The 17795-nt window shown below is 44.0% G+C and overlaps 1 protein-coding gene and 1 long non-coding RNA gene across 2 annotated transcripts in view; both read right to left on the reverse strand.

Annotated features, from left to right (window-relative positions):
- LOC306781111 (copine-9-like) overlaps positions 1-17795 on the reverse strand; it is a gene marked incomplete at both ends in the record, with an annotated part of 128619 nt that overhangs the window by 11648 nt on the left and 99176 nt on the right. Inside the window, one exon of the mRNA XM_079273801.1 lies at positions 13140-13197. Within this exon, the coding sequence (XP_079129927.1) occupies positions 13140-13197 (58 nt within the window). The remainder of the gene's footprint in view (positions 1-13139; positions 13198-17795) is intronic.
- Positions 3551-4089, reverse strand: LOC306781113. The gene is made up of 3 exons (XR_013772189.1): positions 3995-4089; positions 3702-3763; positions 3551-3610 (listed from the first exon to the last, which is right to left on the reverse strand). It is a non-coding gene; the product is annotated as an uncharacterized lncRNA (long non-coding RNA).

Genomic DNA, 17795 nt, shown 5'->3' on the forward strand with positions numbered 1-17795 from the left:
CATTTCTTTCATTGTCCACACTGAATCTTTATTGTTTCAAAGTAGTTAACAAAAGCATGTGGGAATTTATGTTCTGGTCAAAATGTACTCCTGCAATAAAAGGAACCCGTTAAAAAATAATTCTTGTCGCCAAGGTCTATTTGTAGTCTCGCTGGCTACAGGACACTGATGTTTCTACAAGACACACCCCCTGAGAAAACATCCGAGATTAACGTACTTATTTTAACGCAAACCATGATCTTTTCCTGAACCTGACCAAACAGACCGATTTGATGTCGTCTAGTAGGCATGTCATGTAGCATTTGCATCTACTTGGGAGTAAAATGGAGAGAGGTCATCAGGAATTTTGTTTCAATGAGGCAAGTTTATGTTGTGTTCCTACAGCTGTAGTAAACAGCGACCTGTGGCTTGCTAGACACAGTGAATACAGCTCGATAAAATCCACGGAGCTCCTCTGGACAATGTTATGAACCCAGACATTACGGTGTTTAGTTTCCCGGGATATCTGTGACTTCCACAACACGTACTAAGCAGAAATAGAGGTTATTTTTTCCATGGTTAATGGCGGACAGTTGAACGGCTTTCAGGGCGATAAGCCACGCCCCCTCTCTGGCGTATCCAGTGCGATTCGTGCGATTCACGCAAATGAACACAAATAGTCCCAGGCGAGACCGGCGCCGCGAATACGCGGTGCGAATGATTCGCGTTTGGTGTGAACACGGCATAAGGCCTTGTTCAGACTGCCTAGTGAAATATGTTTTTTCACAATACCAGATTGATTTGAGGAAGCCTGGACAGTAAAGAAAAACCCACATGAAATGGGATTTTTGCATTTATGTGATTTTTTTATATTAAAATTAAGCCACTAAAATATACTGCTGTAACAGTTTGTCTATAGTGTGTTTGTTTACTGTACTATATTCATCCCAGTAAGGGGGAAATTTGTCTCTGCATTTGACCCATCCCTTTATATAGGGAGCAGTGGGCTGCCCATGACAGGGAGCCGTTAGGGGTTCAATGTCTTCCTCAGGGACACAGGACACGTCCCAGCTGTTGATAAAATTAGCTTATATACAGCTTAATCAGCCACTAGCTTATATATAGCTTTAATTAATCACTAGCTTATTTGCAGTTTTAATAACCATTAGCTTATGCAGCTCTATTAACCACTCATACAATACACACAGTACACGCTAGGGCCAGGGAGAAGCAGGAGGGAGATTACTGATTTAACTGCGCCACAAGGAACAGGCCGCCATCTTTAGAGAGATAAGGAAGGAACAATAGACAGTGAGATGCAGGGACAACGCCCTAGTAGTCTCCCCTCTTCACAACTTGCTTCACAGGTCCTCTCTCATTCAATATCTCACACACACTGACAGAAGAAAACGCCTTCTGGGAGGGGCCAATGTGAACGGACGTTCAGGCCTCCACCCAGGTGTCATACACGTACAAACGTGCCACGCCTGCATCTTTGAATTTGACAAATGGGCCTCAAGGGGAGGAACCCTATATTAAGCTTCACACTGCCGTGTCCAAGTGTGTCTCATGGCGAATCTCTGAGAGTGCAACCATTAGCACCCATGCATGTTTGATTGCTGGGCTGAATAACTCTGTTGATAAATAAACTATTGCTTTTTGATATAACTATACGCCTCTTGAGAGCTTCTGTTTCATTCTTAAATCCGCTCTAAGTGTGAAAGATAGCTTTATTTTCACAACAAATTGGTGGAGAATGCGGGCAACTTTGATACAGAGCATATCGGATTGGAATGTTAACCGACCTCTCTATCTGTGATTTCAGAAATAAAATGCGAGTCTCCCCGGAGGCTGGGAGCCCTGGTATTTGCCACCAGGTCGTGCCTGCAGTTCGGGGGACAGTCTGATAGTGCCGGCACAACAAACAAGGTGAGCAGAAGCCTATTTAACTGAATTCTGCATATTCTATTTATAGACATGATCCAAATTTTATCAGACTGACCGAACTGTGAGTATGGCATAGTCATAGAGTACTGGTAAAGAATAATCACACTGCGGCGGAGTTATTCAGCCCAGCCATTTGGGGGGTCTGTACACATGCGTGAATGAGTCCAGCAGAAAGCGTAAAATAAAGACGAAAAATTGCGCTCCTGTGACAGCGTAGATGTGAGGTGATGTGAGCCGTGTCGCGCGCCTCTTCTGTCGCGGTCACGCGCTTCGCACTAAGCACTCAAATTCGTGTCACAAATAGCGTAATTTTTAACGAAATTTATAAGACGTTTTGGGCTACGAAGAAATTGTATAACATGACGGGGATATATGTATATGTCATTGATGTCATTGATAAACTGTATTGAGAAAATTGACTGTGGAATTCCCGTATTGAGACCACCGAGTCCCAGGACATTAAATCGTGTGTGGCGTTCAGTGTAAAATAGTATTATCTCTGCTTAGAGTAAGCTTGACGAAGTTTTTGGACGAGAGCACAGACTTTAAGTTTATCGGTGTGTAGTTGATAACGGACGAAATTAAAGACAGTAGCCAGAAGTGTACAGGTCCAGAGCAGAGGCCTAGGCTACTTAAAGTGTATTAAATTGTGTTGTTGCTGTACTGCGTTGGTGGTGTGGTGGTCAGCATAGCTGCCTTCCACGCGGTGGCAAGCCGTGTATAGTTGGCATACGCTGACAGCCAATGAAATTGCAGCATTTCATATCGCTGGTTTCAGCTCCTGGATGCAGATTCGAGTCTCACTGGGGCTAAGCCACTCATCAATGACAAAGAGCTATTCATAAATCAAGAAATGTTTATCCAGCTTTACCTTTTACTGATTGTCACTAGATTGTAGTGGCAGATAGATTATCAAGTACTTGACTTATTTTTGGCTATAAACCTATTATATTGTAGTTTTTACTGTTGACTATAATGATTCACGTATTAATGAGACATGTGAACATTAGTGAATGAAATATATTTATTAAACACAACAGGGACAGTGAATATTGAACACAGAGCCAATAATGCAAGGTCACAAATACACAACACAAATATGTTAAACAAATATAGTAATGACAAAACACTCCCCTTTTCTCTTACTTTCCCTTTTCAACCTCCCATCTCTTTTTTTCTGTCTCATAAAAAGCAGGTTGTCTGCTTCTCATGCCCTGGTCTTTGTAAAAGGAAAATACTTTACCAGGGCAGTAAATGTACTTCCCTGTTAGTCCAGGGAACCCCGTGTGAATGTGAGGACTGTTTGGATCCTGCTTCAGATCCATCTGACAGAATCGACACTTGCGACCTGTGGGCTGGGATTCAGTCCTCTTCCTCTTCGGCTGTCTTCTGCCCTCCACCCTTTTCCTTGTAGCATCCAGTTCCAGCTGAAAGAACGTTGGAGGAGGAAGATCAGAGATGCTGTGGATTCATTCTGGCTGGGGAGGGAGACGCCACAATGACACCATCTTCATGAGGTTGCGCACAGGAAAGGAGCCTGGCCAGAGACCCGTGGATTCCAGCTCTGTCTTCATCCAGATCCTCTGCTGCTGTGAACAGGTCCACTGGCTGACTTCATGCTCGTAGCCAGGGAGCTGTGGAGGAGGACGGGTGGGGACAGCTAACGGCCTGGGTGATGGCTCACCTAGTCAGACAAGAATAAACGGAGCAAATGAGTACGATTCTGGTTGCGTCTTGATTTAATCTTTTGACATGAAAAACATTCTCACACTAACTTTTATCTCTCTGTGCTGGTGACAGTTGAGCGTCTCAGGAGAAATCAGGGGGGCCTCTGACACTACAGAGAATATTAAACATGTTGTCATTATTATTGACAGTAAGATGAAGCAAGGATGTAACATGACATCTACACTGTAGTCTGTGAAACTCAGCAAGCTGGACACTGGAGTGCTGCCTACCTATTGTCTGAATACAGTGCAGCAGCAACTGTATAGAATTAACAACAGTTTTGATGAACACTACATGAAGTATATTTTTAAGATGCAAATACAGGTAAAATAACACACACCAGGGACTGTGACAGTCGCCTCTGTTGCTGGACGACCCGCTCCTTCTGGCAGCAGACACGTGAGCTCCTGAGGAACAGGCACTGGTCTCCTTACAGTTACAGCTGCAAGGAGAGAAGGATCACAAAACACAATCAACGGTTTATAACAGATATGAGCACAGTGAATATGACAGATGTGTTTACATGTTGGATGTATTTACCATCTACTTGTGAACCCTTCAGATGAGTTGGTGCAGCCAGTGTAGCAGATGGTTCTACAATGGAAAACACCTTGTCAGTAATTTATATTTTGACAATATACAAACACAACTGTTAGTATCGTTACTTCACCTTTCTCAGCCGTATCCAATGACAGACTGTTTCTCACATTAATATATAAAGAATATACTTCATTCATACACGTGTGTTTGTCTTTCAATGGGTTAATATTCAGTGGCCAGTCATTGTGATGTAACCTAGGCAGGTGAAGCAACATGGCACACTTCAAACACATGCATTCAGGTGTTAGTAACACAGCAGTTTCATACATACATATTGTTTCTTTTTATCCATATAAGAAAACAAAGAGTGATACGTACCCTCATCATGACTGGTATCAATTCATAGTCACGAGGACAACAAGCAGAACACCTAAACATGAGACAGAACGGTTCAATGCTTCATGTGGGATAAGAAGTCATGGTCCCATGCTTGTCTGTTGATGGCAGAACGTTTTTGGTGAAAAACCTCTTTCTGTTCCCGGAGCCTGTTGTTGTCTGGCTGTTTGATGATGCAGAAACAGCTGGTAAACAAACAAAAAACATATCATATACACTGAATAGAATACACGATTAATAGCAAACCGGCTGAACTGTAACTGATTTTAAATCTTCAGGTGGTAGAAATGAAAGACATCAAATGTTTACTCTCAGCTCTGCACATGTGGCTTTGAAGGAGATACTCAGCATCCCTCTCTCCAGCTCTTCATCTTCATCCATCACTGAGATGCAAACAGACGAGAATTAGAACTTCATTAAATTAATATCTTCTTGCACTTCTTGTACATAAACATTATTTTAACAGTGATGGAGAAAGTCTACACATCTTGTACTTCAGTAAAAAAATATGTATTAATACCACCACATGGTGTAAATACTCTTTAAGTGAAAGTCCTGCATTCAAATCTTACTTACTCAAAGTCTGACTTCAGTAAAAGTACAAAAAAGCATGTGTTCATCACTTTAATGACTTTATATACTGCTGGTAGTTTAATCTGTAATAACACATCATTTATTAGTTGAGTATATTTTGTCTGATATCCTGAATCTGCCAAGTAACTAACGTTAGTAACTAATGCTGTCAAACACACGTGGAGCAGTTAATGTACATAACTATGAACTACATGCATTAATGACGATACGTGACGTGATACAACGGAGACGTGCATGTTTATTTAACGTTAACGTGATTCACATGAACCACCGGGTCCGGTCACAGCTTGTTGTTCTTTTGTTACGTGTCCGTAAAGTAACAGAGTATATCTTACGTTCACCACAACCTCAACCGGCCGCTGCTCAGCCTCTGTGTTCACTGACATGCGTAGTAAACGCAAACTCATTTTATTTGAATGCACGTTCGTGTTAACTTGTGATACTTTTGGTCACAAAAACGCATCAAAGTCGGACATGAATTAACCGGTATGAACCGTTAACGGCTCCAGATTACGTTACGTTGTAAGGTAACGAACTCATACAGTCAGAAGTCCGACTTCGACACAATATAACACAAAAAAAACACAACTAACTTTATCTTTGAAGCTTTCAAGTGAATGTCAGACAGCCCAGACTAATTGTCATGACATTTTAATTCATTGTTATTCATCTTAATGACTTACCGTTCAACGTAGTGTCCACCCAGCGAATAGATCCGGAAAATGCGGGCTGTCGATGCTCTTTCCAGGCTCCGACTGACTGACAAACACCGGAGAAAATCTTTCTCTCGCAAAACGGCACCACAGCGCTGCTGGTGCTGGTGGCCAAAGATATATTACATCCGTACTGGTTTAGGACTACCATTGAAAATGAATGGGAAACGGTTTAGGGAGTTTTAGCTAAAGAATCCCCGGGTGCCGCGCGGTAGGGCCGTGATCGAGCCCCAGCCAAAGCAGATATTGTACTTGTGTTTTATGATACGCAGCGGCCGTTGTGATGCATTAAAATAGCGCTGTTTCTTTTGTGTGTAAGATAGGGAAAGAATTGATTATAATTTGACTGTACTTGTTTGCTGAAAAAGCAGTTTGTCATTTGTGTCGTGGTCAAAAGGCCAGCGATGCCACAGTCGGTTTGCTGAGTTTGAGTAAATAGAAATTGCTGTTGACATACGCTGATGTGAATGTAGTGTGTCTGGAGACTGCAAAAACGCCATTTCCTAAAGGGACCACGTTCGTCCATGTTGTACACTGTAAAACGAAGATCCATTAGGTTTGTGTACCAGTATTGCAGAAGTGGCCGTGTATGGGTTTGCATGCAGCATAAATGTCAATTATAGCACAAGAAGTTGCCATTTCCTTAGGGACCGTGTTCGCACAAGGCGTACACTGTAAACAATAAGGTCAATAGACCTTTCCTGTCGAGGTCTGTGTGCGATTATTTGTGGAATCACGGCTGTGTATGGTCGATTGAGTGTTTTGTTTGAATGACAGTGAATGTTTGGAGCGTACATGTAAGACAGAGAGAGACAGCTGAGAGCTGGAGTCGAGTTCACAGGTTCGTGTGCTTTCCAGTGCTGAGTTGATACACATGTTCGTGTCAGTTGAGCAGAAAAAACACGCATGACACACAGGCGTTGCACTTACACACAAACATAAAACATTAGAATAGACTGAGAGACAGCTGAGGGTTAATATAAGTGTCAGTTTTAGTGGCGTAGTTAAAAAGACTACAGGTTTATTGGAAAATTGTGTTCCCTAGGGACCGTCAGCAAAGTTTAAAGCGGAAACAGAGCAGGGATCCATTCAGTCAGACAGACGCTGAGAATATTAAGGAGTGTGAGCTTTCCTGATAAGAAAGAACAGGAGCGGCCTTGGATTGTGTCCACTGCAAGGACAGAGAGCTGAAGAAATTATAATGAGGGGGGTTATGGGCATACTAGTTGCCTTACTGATCTGAGAAATTCGAAACCACGTATCATATACACCAGCACCTATCTAATTCAACTGCCCCTCTTCCCTCTCCATCCCCGAATCAGACACACACCCGAACTAGACATAAGCACTCCATCAACTTCTGATCCAGACGATTCAGATGATAGAGACCTAAAACATCGAGTTACAGCCATTGAATGAGTAATTTAAAAAAACATAGAAGTTCACACCTAGCAGGGGTGAAAAGGGGGATTTGTAAATAAAATATATTCATACACTGTTAAATAATATGCGCTGTACTTGTAAAGCTTATATTGCGGAGTTGTGAGGTCACTGTAAGTAGGTCAAAAACGCCGAATGGGGCATTCCGTCACCCTTTCGTACGATAGGAACAGATACAGTGGCCCTGAAAGTAACGCTTGCTTAAACAACCAGATTAGGGCAGAAAACTGCCATCTTACAGTAGGAGAAGAGTTTTCTTTTTATCTATTCACACAGAGACTTCGAAATAAGTTTAGAACTGTACTGATTTCGTTCTCTTCACCATAAGTGTTAATAATAAAGTGGACCAACATTTCACACACACTGACGTTCCAGAGAAGGCAGGGTTTTGGACGTGAGCCAGTGTGAATGAAGCTGTTCAGAGCTCCATCAGGCACAAGAAAAGTTGGGAGAAGCTTTGGCTCCCTCTGTTGGTACTTCACGAACTGAGAAAAAAAAAAAAAAAAAAAAGAACATTTGACAGGAGTTTTGGCTCTTTCTGTGGCCACTTCAGGAACTGCAACAAGAACAGTGGACAGGAGCTTTGGCTCCATCTGGTGGACATTTGGAATACTGCATTCAACCTTTTTATATTGCATATTAGTGAAGAGCACTGCAGACATGGCAGGCAAAGAACACACTTATGATAAACACCGAGCAGCAGTAGATGGATCAGATGTGGAGCTCAAAGCATGGCAAGTGTCACTAATGAAGAGACAGCTGGCAGAGCTTGACGTGGCTCAAAAGACTGCTAAAGACAAAAAGAAGCAGGAAGGAGGAACTTTCTACTGCTACAACTGTGGAAAGCCAGGTCACTACGCACGGGACTGCCGCTCCCGCTCACGTGACCAGCAACAACAACAAGGCTCACCACGTGGAAGAAGAGGAAATTACCAGAGAGGGAGAGGCAATCAGGATCCAAGAAGCCAGAATCAAGCTGAACAGCGATATCAGCAGTCACCTGCCTGGTAACAACAGAGACACTGCTGCAACTATTAGCCTCAAAAGAAAACCAAGGTCCAAACATGTAGGAGACAAGTCACTTTCCTGGGTCGCACTCTCTCATCAAGCAGCCCACAGACCCACAGCCCACAGCCCACAGCCCACAGAGAAAGCATCCTCCATCATGAAACACCTCAGCCCCACTAGTTTGGACACAAGAAACAGAAGAAGCGTTCACCACTCTCAAGCAGACTCTGTCACATGCATCGGCACTTCAAGCTCCAGACTATTCACTCCCTTTCCACCTAGATGTTTCTGAACAAAAAGGAGGGATGGTAAATGCAGTTTTGTATCAGAAAAAAGGGGGAGAAAGAGAGGTACATCAAAGCTGGACCCAGTTGAAATTGGCCAATCCACCTGTACAAGACACATGGCGGCAATTGCAAAGGCGATTGAGAAAACATCCCACATTGTCAGGTGCCACCCTCTGAAAATCCACACACATCATGGTGTGGCTGCATTCCTCCTAAGCAAAGAATTCACGTTCGGAGCTGCAAGAAAATCGAAAATTCAAAAAAAGAATGCACAAGAGCACACATTGTCTATGCAACAGGAGGAATCAATATGGCGTCATCACTACAACAAGGAGATCAACCACACAGCTGCGAAGCAAGGGCAATCATTGAAAACAAACTAAGGCCAGCCCTAGGAAATACACCAATCCTAGGAGCAGAAATGTGGTTATACACGGACGGATGTTGCTACAAAGGAGATGAAGGAAACACAGCATCCTATGCTGTGGTGAGACAATCCGAAGATAGGGAACACTCAATAGTAGCATCAGGTATCCTACCTCAACCAGCATCAGCGCAACTGGCAGAAGTCGAAGCGCTCATACAAGCCTTAATAATAGCAGAAGGAAAATCAGTAAACATCTTCACAGATTCTGCTTAAGCACATGGAGCAGCTCACGTTGATGGGCCCATGTGGCGAAGAAGAGGATTCACGACATCAATGGACGCACCCATCAAACACAAGCAAGAAATCATGGCACTGGTGGAAGCTATGAGCCTACCAAGCAGAGTGGCAATCATGAAATGCAAAGGACATGATGGTAAAGCAAGGACCAGGATAGCTGCGGGAAACAACATGGCAGATGAAGCTGCTAAAGAAGAAGGAGGATACAGACGAAAACAGATGGTTCTGAAAATAGCCATACAAGAACCAGAAATCACTGAAGAAACACTGATTGAGATACAGAAGAAGGCTGGATCATACGAATGGTCCGAATGGCAAAGAAGAGGAGCAACAAAAGGAGAAAGTGGACTTTGGAGATCCCATGATGGCAGAGTGGTAGCACCAGCAGAATTGTGTGTCTCACTGATACCAGAGGCACATGGACCAACGCATGAAGGAAAGAAAGGAACATTACAAAGGATGCAAGCACTGTGGTGGCACCCACACATGGAAAGTATGGTGTCCCTCTTCTGCGACGAATGCACCACCTGTGGGGATCACAATGTGAAGAAACCGTACAAAACACCTATGGGCTCTTATCCTGTACCATCAGCCTGCTTCCAAGACATCAGCATAGACTTTACTGACATGGGACATGAAAACAGAGTACAAGGAAAAAGGTACATCTTGGTAATGGTGGACAGATTCTCAAAGTGGGTGGAGGCAATCCCAACTAAAAGAGAAGACGCACAGACAGTAATAAAGTGGCTGCAAACACAACTGATACCTCGCTATGGGGTTCCTAGATGCATAAGGTCCGATAATGGTTCACATTTCAGTAATAAGCATTTGCAGGAAGTGGAAGCCAGACTAGGAATCAGACATAGGTATGGATCAGTGTATCATCCACAGTCACAAGTTTGGTAGAGAGGGCAAATTAGACGCTAAAATCGAAAATATCGAAAACATGTGCAGCATCAAAGCTGACATGGGTTGAAGCTTTACCACTAGCTCTAATGGCAATGAGGAGCGCACAAGGAAATGAGACGCATCTTTCACCACATGAGTTAATGACAGGGAGGCAAATGCCTGGTCCTCCAAGAGACGGTAGTCATATTCCGGCCTTAGATGTGCAGCAAGTTGAAATGAAGGCATATATGACTGCATTAATCATTCTCACGGAGGCTCTCTCCAAACAGGTCCAGCGAACCAGTGCAGCTGACCAGGAAGAGGTAAAAAATCTCATCCGAGTGGGTGACTGGGTCAGGGTCAAAGTTCATAAGAGAAAGTGGACTGACCCCAGGTGGACAGGGCCGTACGAAGTGAAGGAGGTTACTTCACACTCGGTCCAAGTCATAGGTAAAGCAGGAGCACCTTGGCACCACCTGTCACACTGTGCCCCAGCACCTGAGCCGTCCAGACCCTTAGCAGAGGTCCGAGGTGATCTGACGCAAAATGCAGGGTAATTTGTTTTGTAATTTGTAAATTGACTTTTCAGCAACCACCAACAGGTGATCCAATTAGCTACAGGACATGGAAACGACAATGTTTGGTTAAATTGAATTGTTGATAATGCTATAAAAAAACAAAATGAGTGGCTGTGTAGCTTGTGCTGCAGCTAGACCAGCTATGTTCACCGAACCAGCACCACTATATCCTGAATCTGACCCAACAGGATACGCGTGCATGACAAATATGACTAAAATGGCTACTCCACCAAATTGCACGACTCTGGCATCCATATTTCCACCAATTGACAACCAAACTGCAGTAGGTTATTTCAAAGCTTACAAAGGACTAGGATCCAGATATGTCTGTTACCATTTCACCAACGATAGAGCTCAAACCAACCTAGGCAGAGTGCCAGAAGACTGGTGCAACATGACACGACCAGGCTCAGAGATAGGTTCTTGGGCTAGGGGAGGGCTATTCTACTACTGTGGGGGTCTGCGCTTATTCTCTAACATACCAGCATCTACGATGGGAGTGTGTGCTATGGTGAGGCTAGCAATGCCACTTACCTTAGTGGGAGACAAAATACTACAGGAGCAAAACAAAGTACAAAGCCTGACCGAACGCAGACGCAGACATATCTTAGCAAAAAGAGCAGCTGGAACTGAGTTCAGTCTGGACAAAGGTCCAACCTACATAGATGCAATCGGAGTGCCCAGAGGAGTGCCTAATGAATACAAATTGGTAGACCAAATTGCAGCAGGCTTTGAGAGTATCGTGAGTATAATTCCATGGATAACAGTGAATAAAAATGTTGATCGTATCAATTATGTGCATTACAATGTTCTTCGTTTGGCTAATCATACTAGGGATGCAATAGAGGGTCTGGCTGAGCAGCTGGCCCCAACTTCTTTGATTTCTATGCAAAACAGAATGGCTTTGGACATGTTGCTTGCTGAAAAAGGGGGTGTTTACTCAATGTTTGGAGACCTGTGTTGCACTATCATCCCCAACAACACTGCGCCGGACGGTTCAGTCACAAAAGCACTGAATAGTCTGAGGGCACTGTCAAACGAAATGCAGGAAGCATCAGGTGTAAACAATCCATTTGGAGATTGGATGGAAAACATGTTTGGAAAATGGAAGCACCTGATCTTGTCAATAGCAGTGTCAGCGGGAGTGTTCATTGCAATACTGGTGTCATGTGGATGTTGTATAATACCCTGTATTCATTCTTTGGTTGGCCGTCTTATCACCACTGCCCTCTCCAAGGAACCACCACCACCCCCTCCTTATGGAGCTTACCCAGTATGGGAAGAGCAGACCAGCCTGGTAGGGTCAGGTGAGGCAGAGCCAGACACAAGCGTGTGAACAGGGTAGGAAGGTTAAGAAAGTGACGTCCTTCAGACGTCAAGAGAGGGATTTGTTGATAAAATTAGCTTATATACAGCTTAATCAGCCACTAGCTTATATATAGCTTTAATTAATCACTAGCTTATTTGCAGTTTTAATAACCATTAGCTTATGCAGCTCTATTAACCACTCATACAATACACACAGTACACGCTAGGGCCAGGGAGAAGCAGGAGGGAGATTACTGATTTAACTGCGCCACAAGGAACAGGCCGCCATCTTTAGAGAGATAAGGAAGGAACAATAGACAGTGAGATGCAGGGACAACGCCCTAGTAGTCTCCCCTCTTCACAACTTGCTTCACAGGTCCTCTCTCATTCAATATCTCACACACACTGACAGAAGAAAACGCCTTCTGGGAGGGGCCAATGTGAACGGACGTTCAGGCCTCCACCCAGGTGTCATACACGTACAAACGTGCCACGCCTGCATCTTTGAATTTGACAAATGGGCCTCAAGGGGAGGAACCCTATATTAAGCTTCACACTGCCGTGTCCAAGTGTGTCTCATGGCGAATCTCTGAGAGTGCAACCATTAGCACCCATGCATGTTTGATTGCTGGGCTGAATAACTCTGTTGATAAATAAACTATTGCTTTTTGATATAACTATACGCCTCTTGAGAGCTTCTGTTTCATTCTTAAATCCGCTCTAAGTGTGAAAGATAGCTTTATTTTCACAACACAGCCAAGGATCAAACCGTCAACCTTGCCTTCCAGACAACCCTCTTAACCCAGTGAGCCATGGTGGTATTATGACAATGTGTGCATGCTCATTCGTTGTTTTTTAGGCGACTGCTTCAACTGGGTGTGAAGCCAGTCACCTTAAAGTGGATCACGTGTGTTATTGTGATTAAAGAGACATCTCTACAGCGAGACTGTGATGCCGATTAAACTATTTTGTCCTCTGGAGATAAAGTGACTTTTTGTCCTCGTTAACTCATGTTGACGTGACGGACCTGTTACTATAATGTTACATGTTACTATAATGAAACACTCACCATCAAATTCAGCGGGTCCAACGCCTACGATAATTATGGACAGGGGGAGTCCTGATGCCTGAGCAGGAGACAAAAGCAAAAACAATGACCACAAAAAAAAGAAATTATGAGATAAAAAGTTGTCCCTTTGCTCTTAGGAGCAACTGCTGACTGTGTCATACCTTGTTTAATTGTATCAAATCAGTACGTTGATTGTGATTGTGTAGTAGTAGTGCATCTGCCCACCGACTTTCTTTCCACACAATGATGAGTTTGAATCCCGTATATAGAATTCAGTAATTTGTATGCTGTATATATATTTTTTTCTTCTATTTCTTTCAACTGTGCTACAGAGTTCTTTTACGTGACACATGTTTGCACAAAATGGGCTCCAAAGACAATTATGTGTTTTTTTTTATCAACTTTATTATTTCAAATGAAGGGCAACCTGCTCCCTTCCTGTTTCAACACATAAACAACAAGTTAGGTTTAAAACTTGAGTGGACTCGTTTCCTCAAAAGACGCTCCAGCGTCTAATCCAGTCTGTTTTGACCATAGACTGTAAATGAGAAGGTTTGACACTGTACTGCAAAATTAAACAATGCGGCATTCACGAGGACAGCTACCTGTTCTCTTCCCATTTTCAACAGCTGTCGGAACTACGTCAACAGACGTATTCGGCTGAAAGTCGCCAGTTAACAGGGTCCCTTGATGAACTGTAACATTGGCGAGGGGATGAAGGGACCTGCGAGGACATCGTCACTGAAGCGAATGCGCACTTCTTATCTCATAATTTTGACTTTTAATATCATAATTTCGACTTCATATCATAAATATGATTTTTTTTATCTCATCATTTTTTCATAATTCTCATACCTTTTTATCTTTTCCTTTTTTTTTGATGTCGGAAATGGGCTTCCATAAACAGCAGGTTGAGGATAAGCTAAATCAAACCAAACTGCTGAAACTCTGAGAGCAGGTTTAAAATAATGCTGCTATTTTATCATCTTTCTGTCGGCCTTTAGTTTAAGTTAGCCCATCCGTGAGTTTGTGACACTAACTGTAGGGACCCCTGTACCCTTTTAATAGTTTGTTTATTGGACTGAATCCTAAATAGAAGATATGAAATGGACTCACAGATTCCGTCAGCACACAAACCCCAGCACCGGGAGTCACAGCGGTCTGCTGGAGTGTTGGGTCTGACCTGTGTAATGGCGGTAATGTGACATTTGGTGATCCTGCGGGAAGTCTGGGCAGTGCCCCTGGGATCAGGCCCCCAGTGCACTGGCTGAAATTAAGCTGGCTGCTAACTGGGGTTCCTTGGCAAAGTTGCCTGACGCGACGTTGTGAGTCGTTTTCTACTGTGTTTAAATGTAATCCATTGAACAAAGAACCAAAACTCACAAAGACCATGGGTGCTGTTTTTTTGCAATTGCTTAAACATAACTTCTGAAACTAGAGATCCTCTTTGTTGAAACTCTACAGAAAAAAAAATGAAAATCTTTTATCTCTTGCAAAAGCAACACTTCATTTAATACTGTATACACTCTTCTAAAAATACTATATTTGCATCACAACTTTACAGACAAACACCAAATATATAGCTCTCTCCACAGGCCAACTGCACACTGATGCGTCAAGTATAAAAACACAATTGTCATTTTCATTTGTAGCATGCTATAAATATAGACCACGAACACAAATGCAAACCTGAAAACAACAGCTTTTAGTTTTGAATGATTAAGTCTAATGTAGATAAACTTATGTTTTAGAATTTCAAACTTAGTGTAAAGCAATGTGCTTATGGTTCAGCAGACCTGCTCAATAGATAGATAAGTTACTGCTTTCAATAATTATCCCAAAGGTTTTTGTGTTTTGGCAATTGCAAAAAAAAGAATGTTTAATGACGAGCCCTCGGGGCAGCTCCACTTCTTCATCCTCAGTGTTGGACTGAGGACAGACTGGATGCTACAGAGACTCGCTATCACCCCTGAAGGTACACGAGGTATTACAACACAGGCCGGGGTGGGGCTAGCTGGTTAGCGTGCTTATTTCAGTAGATATCTACAACACAATAGACAACATGCTTGACATAATGTCAACACAGTTACCTCTCCACATTCTGTTGATAATGTTAGTTAATTTATTGAATGTTTCAAACTAAACTTCTGGCTGTATCATCGACATTGTCAACACAAGTGTTGATTCATTATTTTTTGGAATCTGAAAGGTGAGGCTGTTTATCTGACCCAATATCCTAAACTTACAGAAATGACCTCTATTTTCCAAACCGTAACTCTCCTTGTCACAAAATCAAAAGTCGAGCGCCTGGCGAAAACGAAAGTTACGAATGTAACTACGGTTCTATGAATCCTGGATGACCGCCAGAGGCAGTGCTTCACACTGGATATCTTCCGTCTCGCGCATGCGCAGGTCGAATATTTATATCAACAAAGTCACGTGTGACCTCGGATGACCCCCATCGTCTATAAGTTCCGGTGGCATCCTGAGCTCAGTCCTATGGAATCTTCTCGCGAGTTCACGGGATTCCGAGTGACCAAGAACTCTGGCGGTCATCCAAGATTCATAGAACCGTAGTTACATTCGTAACTTTCGTTCTATTTCATCCTTACTGACCGCCAGAGGCAGTGCTTCACACTGGATGACTTATACCAAAAGAGTCACGAGGAAGCACAGTAACTACCTCGTATAGCTCCGGCAGAGAAAATTGGCCAAAGAACCCTCCCCAGTGGGTGAGGGGTGGCAACGTTAACTCTGTAGTGTTTGGTGAATGTGCTCGGTGATGCCCATGAGGCCGCAGCACATATATCCTCCACAGGCACACCACTCAGGCTTGCCCTTGGTGTGGAGACACTCTTGGTAAGGCAAGGCAAGTTTATTTGTATAGCACATTTCAACAACAAGGTAATTCAAAGTGCTTCACATAAAACCATTAAAAGCATCAAAACACAAGGCAAAAGAAAAGGAGATTTCAAAAACAATTAAAAAACAGTGTAAGAAATAAAATGCAGTTGTAAAATGCAGGAAATTGATTAATATATTAATTGAACGTGGTTCAATTAAAGGCAGCAGCAAACAGAAAGGTCTTCAATCTTGATTTAAATGAGCTGAGGGTCTCAGCAGACCTGCAGCTTTCTGGGACTTTGTTCCAGATATGTGGAGCAGAAAAACTGAACGCTGCATGTTTAGTTCTGACTCTGGGAACAGAAAGTAGACTGGTCCCAGACGACCTAAGGGTTCGGGATGGTTCATAAGGTAGTAGCAGATCGGAGATGTATTTTGGTCCCAAACCATTCAGTGCTTTGTAAACCAACAGCAGGATTTTAAAGTCAATTCTTTGTTGGACAGGAAGCCAGTGCAAAGACCTCAGAACTGGAGTGATGTGGTCCACCCTCCTGGTCTTAGTGAGGACTTGAGCTGCAGCGTTCTGACGCTGCAGCTCAAGTCCTCACTAAGACTTGTAATGGTAGTGACCCTTCACCCCGGATGGCCGAGCACAGCCGCTCGCCTTGTATGTATAGGCAATGGCCTCCACTATCCAGTGGGACAGGTGCTGTTTTTTTTTTTTTTTTAAAGGAGCACAGCCCTTCTTAGGCTCACCATAACTGACTATGCAGGCGGTGGCTTCCACATAAACTCTGAGGGCCCACACTGGGCACAGCAGCCTTGACCGCTCCTCTCCCAATGGGGGGGGGGGGGGGGTCAACTTTGCCAGCTGGATAGGCCGGTTTATATTTGAACGTATCCACACCCTTGGGAGAAACACTGCATTAGGCCAGAAAGTTGACACCCAAGCCATCTGAGTTCCACCTCAGACATGATTTTCCCACTGACAGGGCATGCAGCTCGCCCCCACATTGAGCTGAATTGACGGCAAGGAGAAAACCGTTTTGCCGACAGCCATCTCGGCTCCGCCTGTGCCAGGGGTTCAAAAGGAGACAAGCATAAGGTGTCCAGTACCAAGGGTAGGTCCCATGCAGGGGAGACCGGCCCTTATCCAGGATGGACTGTAGAAACTCAGTACAGCAGGCACGGGCGCTGTACTGGGACCTTGTTCTAAGCCTTGTTCTAAGTCAGAACAGCTTCCACCTGTTCTTTGTACTGCAGGCAGGTAGACCGCGCACTGGCATTCAGAATAGTCAGTCAGACTGGTTCTATGCAGCCACTCAGCATCCGGTCGGGCCCTCCCGTGACCCATAGTTGAAGGCGGCAGGGATTGGAATGCCAAATCCGACCCTCTAGTTGCGACAGGAGATCCCTCCTGTCGGGGAAGAACTCTGACAAGCTTATAGCAAAATCAGAGGGAATGGTGGAAAGGCATAAAGAAGATCCTCTGGCCACGTGTGAGCCAGGGCATCTTGACCCAGAGGGCTGGTCCTCTCCGTCAGGGAGACCCAGTGGGGGCAGTGGGTCGACACATCTGGATGCAGCCGCCACTCTCACGGTGGAGGCTTGTGACGGAACAGGAAAACCACAACCTGGTTCCGTTCTCCTGGTGGGTACATTGCCCAATGGCTGGTTAGGCGAGGGGCCTCCCAAGTCAGAAGGCCACAGTGATCCCCGTAGCAACTTCTGCAGATCTGGTGCCCCATTGATAGTTCATGGGAAATCACAGTAGAGGTGCTGTCCACCGGACAAGCACATGCTTTCCCTTCA

This window comes from Melanostigma gelatinosum (assembly GCF_949748355.1).
Source record: "Melanostigma gelatinosum genome assembly, chromosome: 8".
In the NCBI taxonomy this organism is placed as follows: Eukaryota; Metazoa; Chordata; class Actinopteri; order Perciformes; family Zoarcidae; genus Melanostigma; species Melanostigma gelatinosum.